Consider the following 10,775-nt stretch of genomic DNA (forward strand, 5'->3'; position numbering starts at 1 on the left):
AAGCAAATTCCATCGGGTCTTGGAGGTTTTCACTCTCCTTTGGACTCATCTTGTAATGAGGCAGATTCGGTAATTTTGATCCAGGAATGAGATCAATCTGATGTTGGATATCCCGCGAAGGTGGAAGCTTTGATGATTCCTCCACTATCTTAGGAAACTCCTTCAACAGCTCTTTGACGGGTGGTGGTAAAGATGGTGCATCCTCCATTGTACTTTTTTCTCTCACCAATAAAGTCAGTGTGCCCCCAGATTTCTCAACTGCGCCTGATAGCTTCTGCACTCCCGTAAAAATAGCAACAACATTCTTCTATTCCACTTTAGAATGTTTCGCAGAACCGGAAGGCAAGATAGTAATCTTCTTTTGATTCCACGTGAACGTGTATGAATTCTCCTTCCCTTTATGCAAAGCATCAACGTCGAATTGCCAAGGGCGACCTAGCAAAATTCCACAGCAATCCATATCCACAACATCACAATTAACAGGTTCAGTATAAGATTTACCGATTGAGATAGGCACGCTGCAGATTCTGTTGACATCAATTGTCGGTCCTTCCTTAATCCATCTGACTTTGTATGGTGAGGGGTGAGGCTGTGTAGCAACTGTAATTTTTCCACCAACTGCTTCTCTATCAGATTCTCACAACTGCAGCTATCTATAATTAGCCTGCAAATTGCCTCTCCTACTCGACACTTTGCCTGGAAAATCTTCCTCCTTTGTGTCTCGTCCTCCTGTTTTGTTGAGCATAAGATCTTCTTCACCACATAGGTGACCTCTCTATCTTCAGAACCAGCAATAGATTCGTCATCGTCATCCACTTCCTCGTCAGTTTCAGCCACCTGCTCAACTATATTAACCTGCCGGCGGTCAGCATTAACTCCTCTATGTTCTGGACAATTATTTGATCGATGACCAGATTGCCTGCACCGGTAATAGATGTCTCCTGTTGGCTTCTGGTAAGGATTGGTCCTGCCTCCTTTGTCTGTTGTAGTGATGACTGCCTTGCCCTTACTGTCTCTCCTTTCTTCCATGGCATTCGGAGGGTTGCCAGAATTTACAACCTTAGAAGGCTGCCTGCTGTAGTTGCCTCTATACTGCTGCGTCCCTGTTGAACTAGAGTTTCTGTAATTGAAATTTCGATTGTACTGCTACTGTCGTGGCTGCCAATCAACACGCTCTTCTGCCCTTTTTACCATCTCAATAGCGTCTGCCAAGGTGAAAATCGCAGCTACTCCCATCATATAATGAATTTCGTGATTCAGCCCCCTCTAATAATGAGCAACCTGTTGGGCCTCGTTCTCACAGTTTTCACATCTCGCCTGCAGTCTTAGAAATTCCTCGGTATACTCATCCACCATTTGGTTCCCTTGTACACAGTCATGATACCGGTTATATAAAACCTGAGCGTGATCGCTAGGTAAGAACCGTTGTTCAAACATCTGCTTCATCAACACTCAGTTTCGTATGGGCTCCAGCCTCTTCCGATAGCGTTCGTTTTGAATCGAATTCCACCAGGCTGCTGCACCCCCTTTCAACTTATAGGCCACAATTGGAACCTTGCGTTCCTCTTCCACGTTCATAATTTCAAAGAAGCGTTCAACCTCTGCCAGCCAATCAAGAACAGATTCAACATCTAATAAACCAGAAAAGTTTTGAAGGTCTACCTTGATCCTATAACCTTCCTGATAGTTCTGTTGGGGATTTGCAGTCATAGGATTGACGACCACAGGATTGGCGGCCACAGGAATGGCGGCCACAGGATTGGCGGCCACATGGGGATGTGCGGCGGCGGCGGGTTGGTGGATTCCCTGCTGCAGGGTCGGCTGTCCTATCATCTCCCTCAATTCTGCCAAAGATGCCTCAATCACAGCAAGTCGCGCCTCTTGGTTATCTGCCATGGTCGAACTTCGCTCTGATACCAATCTGATACAGAACTATTTAGACTCCGTCAGGAGTTTCAACTAATATCATTTGGCTAAGACGAAATAAGAGAAAAGATAAGATGAAAGACTAAAAGTCTTATTGAAATTCCTCAAAAATTGAAAAGTGAGTTTCTAATAGTCAAGGGAGGCTATTTACAATAGAAATAAAATCCTAATATACAAAAATAACCCTAATCCTAATAGGAGTCTAAAATCCTAATAGCCAAGGGAGGCTATTTACAATAGAAATAAAATCCTAATATGCAAAAATAATCCTAATCCTAATAGGAGTCTAAAATCCTAATAGCTAAAGGAGGCTATTTACAATAGAAATAAAATTCTAATATGCAAAAATATAAAAATACCCAAAATATCCAAAAATAATAATTAAAATATAAAAGTTAGTCCCGGTCCATAAAATCCAAGACTAGTTGTTCCGTGTCAATATATAGGGCTAGAGGCAGCTTATCATTTGCCGTTACAAAGGGAGAGATCATTTGAAATGTGACCAGCAATGTATTGTATAAAATGTTGGCCATCTCCTCCCTTGAACACCAGACCAAGGTCTCTGCCAAGCTTAACGGTGCTGCTTCTCTGGATGGGGAGAGATGTGAAGTTTGCATTTTGGTAAATTACATGATTTCATAAATAATAATTTATAGAAAAGGGTTTTCGGAGAATTTAAACTCATATGAGAATGAAATCGATAATCATTAGATCCTATTTAGAAGTAAGAATTTTGTAAAAAAAAAAAATCAATTCAATATTTCTTTTTTATTAATTACCTTGTTAATTTGGTATGAGAATTTTTTTTTTGTATTTTAAAAGTAATTAATGATTTTAAAAAAATCATTTAAAATCTGTTTTTATAAAAATGAATTTCAATTATACAAATGAATTCTGAATATTTAGATCTGATTCGCCTTAATATGCTATATATGCGAATTTGACGTGATTATTAATATATATGGGAATTTGACGTTATTATTTAATTAGCCAAAAAATTATATTTGGAAAAAATTTAAATATTATCTTATATAAGAAAGAAATCAGATTAGCTGATATAACATCATCCAAAAATATAACCATCTCTTTATTTAATGAATATTTGCTCACGGCAATACAGAGAACGTAAACAGATCATTATAATTGGAAAGTTATATGCATGCATGGTTGATTTATGCATGCTTCTGTAATCAATTGCTATCCCAGAACAACTTCTGAAGATAGTTGACAACATTCTTATCCAATTGAAAGGCTTTAACGAGAACATCAGGATTTATGGATGGGTTAGAACCAAACACTGCATTTGCTATAGTGATAACTCCAGGATTTTGGCTGCTTAGACCAGCAAAGGCGACTGCATTCGACTTTCCAACATTGAACTGGAAATGTATGAGACCGATTGGAAACACAAAGACATCTCCTGGATACAAGACTTTAGTGATAAGGCGATTAGGATTGGATGTCACAAAGCCAACATAAAGCGTGCCTTCGATGACTACTAGGATTTCTGTCGCTCGAGGATGAATGTGAGGAGGATTTAAGCCGCCATTGGGTGCAAAGTCTAACCGAGCGAGAGAAATACCAAGAGTATTAAGTCCTGGTATTCTATCAACATTCAAGAGGGTGACATTTGATCTAACTCTATTTTCAGTATTTCCAGGAATATTGAGTCCAGAGAAGGAGAAATCATCCGCTACAGTGAGATTTGGATTCTTGCAGAACTTCCCATTGACAAACACTGCATTAAAGAATCTATCAATATAAACTATTTTTTTTATTGATAGCAGCCATGAATAAATCAACCATGCATGCATAAAACTTTCCAATTATAATGATCTGTTTACATTACATGCTCTGTATTGCCATGAGCAAGTATTTAATTAAATAAAGAATTATTCTAATTTTCGTTATGTGCCTTAAGTTATTAGAAAAATTAAGACCGCAATTCTTTCAAATTGACAAAATTTATCATATTTTTCAATCGATAATAAAATTATCGATCTAAATTTTTGAATATAAACTATTTTTTTTCGAGTATCTCAAATTTGATATTATAAAAAAATATATAAAAAAAAACTGAAGAAAACTTTGCATAAAACTATACATCTAAATCTTTGAAGTTTTATTAATCCATTTAAGTTATAATATTTAATAAATTTGCTAAACTTTGAAAAGCACTATAAAAACATGTAACATTTATTATCCATTTTATATAAAACTCAATAACATAATCTTTATTTTATATATTTTTTCCTTTATTTTTTATATAAAGCACTATAAAAGCACTATAAAGCACTATATTCTCCTTTATTTTTAAATGATTTGTGTTTTGAAATTTTTTTTATTATTATTTAGTACCTAGTGTGAGATGTATGCTTACACTACTCTGACAGTCAACTATTCCTCCTAACTAAATTGAGGTTGGACAATGAATCATCTAGATATTTTAAAAAGATCATCATATTCTTTTTTAATTATAAAATATATTTATATCATGTGAAACATTTATATTATTACAAAATTAATGTGCGTATAACATAATTAATATATTAAATTTTATCATTTAAAAAATTGATATACTCAAAAGAAAATTATGATAAATTGAATAATTCTCCTTCTCCACCACTACCGTTACTGCAACCGCCGTCCATCAAGTTTTAGTAAATTTTATTTTTTAAAAAATATAATTTTTTAAATAGAATTTATTATTGTATATTAATAATATATGATAATAAATATTAAAATTTTTAATTTTTTTTATTGCAATTAAGTTTGATAATGTATGAATTTGTGTTTTATTACTATTTTGAGTTTAAAATTTAAAAGAAAAATATTTTGTTTCTCTTTATATAAAAAAATATTATTTTATAAAATAACATCATAGAATAATAATATAAAAAATTTTACTATCCCCACAATGGCCGAATAAAGGACTAGTTACCTTATAAAATAAATGAATAGAACTGTAATATACTGTATCCAAAATGAATCAACACTGAAAAATCTTTCTTTATTCAAGTAGTATATAGGAACACCGAGAAAATATTTCTCGGAATTTAATTATGATATGGCAGCTCAATTATTGACGACATTGTAGGAAATAACTAACTAAACTTCATTCTTAAGCAATGAGCAGCACTGAACTATACTTCTTTTAGCTGTTTTTCAAATTAATCTTCAAATAGTTTCTGAAGTTTTTCAACGTCTTTCTTGTCCAATTGGAAGGCCTTAGCAAGAACATCAGGATTAATTGGTGGATCAGGTCCAAAAATAGCATCCGCAATGGTGATAACACCTGGGTTTTGGCTGCTTAGACCAGCAAAGGCAACTGCATTCGTCTTTGCAATATTAAACTGGAAGTGAATGAGACCAATTGGAAATACAAATACATCTCCTGGGTATAAGACTTTGGCGATTAAGCGATTAGGGTTGGATGTGACAAAGCCAACATAAAGGGTGCCTTCAACAACTACAAGGATCTCTGTGGCACGAGGGTGAATGTGGGGAGGATTTAGGCCACCATTGGGTGCAAAGTCTAACCGAGCAAGAGAAATTCCAAGAGTATTAAGTCCTGGTATTCTATCAACATTCAAAAGAGTGACATTTGATCTAACTCGATTTTGATCTGTATCTCCTGGAATATTGAGTCCCCAAGCAAAGAAATCATCAGCAACGGTAAGATTTGGGTTCTTGCAGAACTTCCCGTTAACAAACACTGCATCAAAACACAAATGTTATTATCATTATCCATTGATGACCATCCTTGCATATAACAAAAAAAGAAAAAAAAAAAGATTTCTTTAGAGGAAAACGTGAAAGAAAGCTGAAAAAACTGAAAGCAAGCTTGTAAATACCAGCATTCTTGGGTTCGGGGATTGCAACACAGAAGTCCTGGAGAGGGCTAGGGTCAAAGGCAGAGGCAAAGGAGAGAGCCAAAGCAAAAGCCAAAAACACAAGGAAGTGAAAGCTCTTCATTTTATGACTAGTTTCTCGAGCCTTTAGCTGTTGAAACTTGAAAGGATGGTGTGAAAATCTTGGAAGAATAGATGGGTATTTATAGATGAGAGTCTCTCAACTATTCTCTGTGTGATCTCTACACAATATAGCTGATGCATGGTTGCCAAGTAGTTTATTTCACCAAACCACGAATTCTTCTACAAGCATAGCTAGCTTATACATTTAATCATCCCTCCTTTTGATTTAATCTTCGATATCAACTTGGACTGGTTCAACTCTAGCTAGCAGTTTCAAGCTTCGGTGTGCTTTGATGAGGTTTTTCATTTTCAGTTCCTAGAGTTTTTTAATATTAATTTTTCAACCCTTCTGTTATTGTTTCAAGGGAGAGAGAGGATGTAGGCATTTGAACTGCTATTTTTTGCTCATTTTTTCTTTTCTTTTGAGTGCTAATTAATTTTCATATATAAAAATAAAATCATAAAATTACCCACATTACTAGACTTGAAATTTGACATTATATATATACACACAATTTTCAAAAAACTGATGCAATAGATTGAAATGTTGATAGCACATTTTCTCTTTAAAACTCTCCAAATTAATATATATACAAAGGAAATAATAAATTATTCAATAACAATCATGCTTAATTTGATACTATGTGCATGAAATCCTTAATTTAGAGAAATTTGAGTTGCTTCTCTTCCTCTTTAGTACAACAAAGCTCGGCCAATTTCGAGTTTCAATCTTTTTATTTTTTTTATAAAATTAAAAAATAGATAAAAGTGCTTTCTAAAAATAAAATGAAATGAGATCAATTTTTTCTCTATTAATAAAATGCATGTCTAAATAATTTAAATTCTATAAAATCTTTTAAAATTTAATAGTATGAATTTTAAATAATAATTGTAAGATTAAACTGTTTTTCGATTTCATATCGACGAAAATATGGTCAGTTAAAAAGTGTGTTTAAAAATTATTTGGATCAGTTTAGACTCGATTGTTTTAATGGGTATCAGAATCATTCTGAATGCGAAAATTAACTGCTTGATGTGGGAAATCGGTAAAATTATGGAAAATCGAATTGAATATAATAGTTAGCACAAAACTGTTAAATAATTTGTGTTAATCATTTTGGACCAAGTGAAAAGTGGGTTCAAAAGTTATTTGGGTCAGTTTAGACCGAACTGTTTCAATCGGTATCAAAGCCACCTGAGTCAGATAAATTGTACAAAAATAGTGGACCTGCGAGGAAATGACTACTTATGGGAGGTGAGGTGGAGCCGTTCGAAATACTAGCAAACCACAATACTCGATGGTTGGTCTTGATTTAACACTTGTATCTGATTCAGTTACAACGGAGACGTCACAAATTTAATATGAAAAAGTGTGAACATCAGCGGCTTGACGTGGGACATCGATAAAATTATAGAAAATCAAATTAAATATAATAATTAGCTTGAAATTATTAAATAATTTGAATTAATCATTTTGAACTAAGTGAAAAGTGAGTTTAAAAGTTATTTGAGTCAGTTTGGACCGAACTGTTTTACTGGATCACAAAAATTATATAGAGCTAGTGGGTCTGCAAGAAAATGACCATTCGTGTGAGATGAGTTGGAGCCACCTGAATTATTAGCGAACCACAATAACCGAGAATTTGATTCTGACCAATTGTATCTGATTCAGTTGCGACGTTCTACTAATTGTATTTGATTCAATTGCGACGAGAACGTCGCAAATTTAGAAATTTAGAAGGGACGAGTGTGAGATTCAGCTGCTTTCCAGTCCCACATCAACGAAATATAGAAAATTAATGTACATAATAGTTAAAGCGAAATTATTAAATAATTTAAATTAATTATTTTAAATTGAATAAAAAATAGATTAAAAATTATTTAAATCAGTTTATATCAGAATATTTTAATATTTATTTAAAATAAAAAATAATTTGTTTCGGTATTTATTTCATAATAAGAATAATTAATAATATATTTAGATTAAGAGCCATATTAAATAATAAATATGAGAAGAAAAGTTGACGTGCTATCTTGGATTTGATTAATTGGATTGGTCGAGTCAGATTAATTAACTACTAATTACGTTAACTTAATTAATTAATGTGAAAGTTGAACCAAGAGATCCTTAGGTTATAATCAAGCAGATAAGTCTTCTGTTGACTCCACTGCCGAGGACTTTTGACAATTAATAAATTATTTAAAGCGACTTTTCCCAATAACAAAAATCAAAATTTCAAGATTTGTTGGTTTTCATTTTGATATCTATGGCCCTCAAACTGTACTTTCTTTCTTCCTGAACAAGTAACATGTGTCATTTACACAAGTTATTAAATTTTTTAAAGGAATTTATTATTTAATTTTCGTGTATTCTTATTATTAATAAATTAATTTTTATATTTTTAAAAATTTATTAAAATATTTTTATTTTTTTCTTCGTCAATAAAATAATTTTTTCGTTTTCCATTTTGTTAAAAATAAATAAAGAGTGAGAGAAAAAATTTTTAAAATCTAATTTTACTCTCAAATAAAATTTCTTATTTAATTTTTAGATATTTTATTATTAATAAATCAGTTTTTACGTTCTCAAAAATCTATTAAAATATTTTTATATTTTCTCACATCTATTAAAATATTTTTATATTTTTTCATATCTATTAAAATATTATTATCGTTTCTTTACATCAACGAAATAATCTCTCCTTCTCAAAAAAGAAGAAAAAGATGATAACGATGAAAGAGAAGAAGAAAAAAGAGAGAACAAAAAGAAGAAAAATTAGAAGAAAAAGAATAATAGCCTTCTCCTCCTTTAAAAAAAAGAATAAAAAGAAATATCAAAAAAGAAGAAAAATAAGAATTAAAGAAGAAGAAGATGAAGAATCGATGAAGAAGAACGAGGAGGAGAAGAATGAGAGTAATTTAGTCTTTTGCTATATTTTTAATGGTAAAAATAGATGGAATAACTATTTTGTTAATAGAAAAAAAAATAAGAACGTTTTAATAGATTTTTAAAAATGCAGAGGCTGACTTGTTAATAATGGTAATATTCAGAAATTAAATTGTAAATTTTTTAATTTTTTATGTGATATTTTTAAATTTGAATCTAAATAGAAATGGTATATATTACAATTATTTTTATTAAGTTTATACAATAATTTTTATTAAATTAATTATTTCATTAAGCTTTATTTGTCAATGTTAGGACTTGGGTACATTGATGGTTATATATGATACATGAAGAGTGGTTGGATTCTTGAAATTATGGGTATGGGATACTTAAGCTGACTATTCTAATAAAATTAACTTGTAAATATTGGACTCACCCACTCACTATAAATATATGGTATTATTAATTTATAATTTAAAATTATTCTCAATAAGAATAACATAAAATTTCAATTTTTTTAATCTTTAATTCATTAAAAAGAGAGAGAAACTCCCTGGATCAATTCTACATATTCTCACATATTTAAGAATTTTTCAATTTCATGACTGGTTAAAACATTTTTTCAAGATGTAGTTGTTGCATAATAGAAAATATTTTATTTGCTGGTTGTTAATAAATTTCCAAGAAGTGGCTTTATTATAGTTGTTGAGCAATCTATGATGAGTTTAGTCTAATATCTAAAATAAAATATATCTTTGAAAAGTTCCTCTATTAAATTTTCAATTTGTAATCAAACAAGTGTTGATTGCAATGCGATGATAAAAAGAATTTTTCATATTCAACTTTGGCTGTTGTTGAAATAGGTAGCTGTAAATTTCAAGAAATTAATTTTTTTGGACCTTAAAATGGAACGGAAATTAAAAATAAAATAAAAATAAATAAATTCATAAACCAAAGGTTTAAACTAAACATTTCTGCATTTATCAAGTCTTATCAATTTAAAATGCACATAACTTAAATTTTAAAATTTTTATGAAGAAAATAGGTAAAAGGCCATTTCAACCCTTTAACTATTGTTCAATAGTTAATTATATTTTTAAAGATTTTTTAGGACTTTCAATTTCAGTCTAATTAATTTTAACAAAGCTAAAAAAATTAATAAAATAAGCTTTTAATGATGAAAATATTAATTTTATATTTTAATTAATTAAAATAAAAATCAAATAAATTATTTTTTAAAAAAATCCCTTGAATGCCCAAAACTTATCTTTTTTAGCCTTTATTTCAAAATCTATCATCTCCTTAAGAATTATAGAAGTAAAATCATGGAAGCCGTAGAAATGAAATTTCAAGGAGATATATAAAAGATGTATAAAGATTATTTGGGCAATTAAAAATATTCAAATTTCAATTTCTTAAACGTGGAAATGGAAAATAGCAAGAAGTTTGACCTTCTTGGCTTGCAAAAGTAAGGTGTCCCTTTCTATTCTTCTGTTTAGGTTCCATCAAGGAAGTCAGATCCAAACTTCAGTCTCACGATGTCGAATGCGGAATGGTTTCTTTGATGGGAGGGTTCTTCTATTTTTATCATTCTTATCTTCTATTCTTCCTTTGATTCTTTTCATCGAAAAATTTGCTTACAATACTCGGCAAAAGCACACCTTTTGAGAAAACCTATGTTGATTTTGGTGCTTATTATCATGAAGAGATTATTTTTCAATTTTGCATAATGGAGTTCTTGAGAAGAACATGGATCTAATCTTGATTTTTTTTTTAAATTTTAAATATTTAAAAAATATTTTAAAGAATGAATATTTAATAGAGCTATCATTTACAAGTTTAATTTAGACTTAATTAGATCAAAATTGAAAGCGGAGAGATTTAATTTCGGCCCTTTGGTCTTTTCTATTCTTGGGCTAGATTTTGGACTTTGGATTAATTATAGTGTTGATCAGGCCTGCATATTATGTTGTAATCCTTTTTGAACC

The 10,775-nt window shown here is 31.0% G+C and overlaps 2 protein-coding genes across 2 annotated transcripts; both read right to left on the bottom strand.

The window, feature by feature from the left end:
• Positions 1-2,997: 2,997 nt before the first annotated feature.
• Positions 2,998-3,792, bottom strand: LOC110621585 (germin-like protein subfamily 1 member 7). Its single transcript, XM_021765854.1, has 2 exons — positions 3,776-3,792; positions 2,998-3,678 (listed from the first exon to the last, which is right to left on the bottom strand). The coding sequence occupies exons 1-2, from the start codon at positions 3,790-3,792 to the stop codon at positions 3,117-3,119; spliced, it is 579 nt and encodes a 192-aa protein (XP_021621546.1). The 3' UTR covers positions 2,998-3,116.
• Positions 3,793-4,911: 1,119 nt separating this feature from the next.
• LOC122724348 (germin-like protein subfamily 1 member 13) lies at positions 4,912-5,960 on the bottom strand. The gene is made up of 2 exons (XM_043958900.1): positions 5,781-5,960; positions 4,912-5,641 (listed from the first exon to the last, which is right to left on the bottom strand). Exons 1-2 carry the CDS (start codon positions 5,899-5,901, stop codon positions 5,097-5,099), a joined length of 666 nt encoding a protein of 221 aa, XP_043814835.1. The 5' UTR covers positions 5,902-5,960; the 3' UTR covers positions 4,912-5,096.
• Between the last annotated feature and the right edge of the window lie 4,815 nt (positions 5,961-10,775).

The sequence above is a fragment of the Manihot esculenta genome, chromosome 8 (genome assembly GCF_001659605.2).
Source record: "Manihot esculenta cultivar AM560-2 chromosome 8, M.esculenta_v8, whole genome shotgun sequence".
Taxonomy (NCBI): domain Eukaryota; kingdom Viridiplantae; phylum Streptophyta; class Magnoliopsida; order Malpighiales; family Euphorbiaceae; genus Manihot; species Manihot esculenta.

Bases quoted from the DNA above. Each gene is read 5' to 3' on its own strand.
- LOC122724348 (XM_043958900.1), bottom strand. From the start codon at position 5,901: ATGAAGAGCTTTCACTTCCTTGTGTTTTTGGCTTTTGCTTTGGCTCTC. The intron at 5,642-5,780 runs GTATTTACAAGC...GTTTTGATGCAG, and splicing joins CCCCGAACCCAAGAATGCTG to TGTTTGTTAACGGGAAGTTC.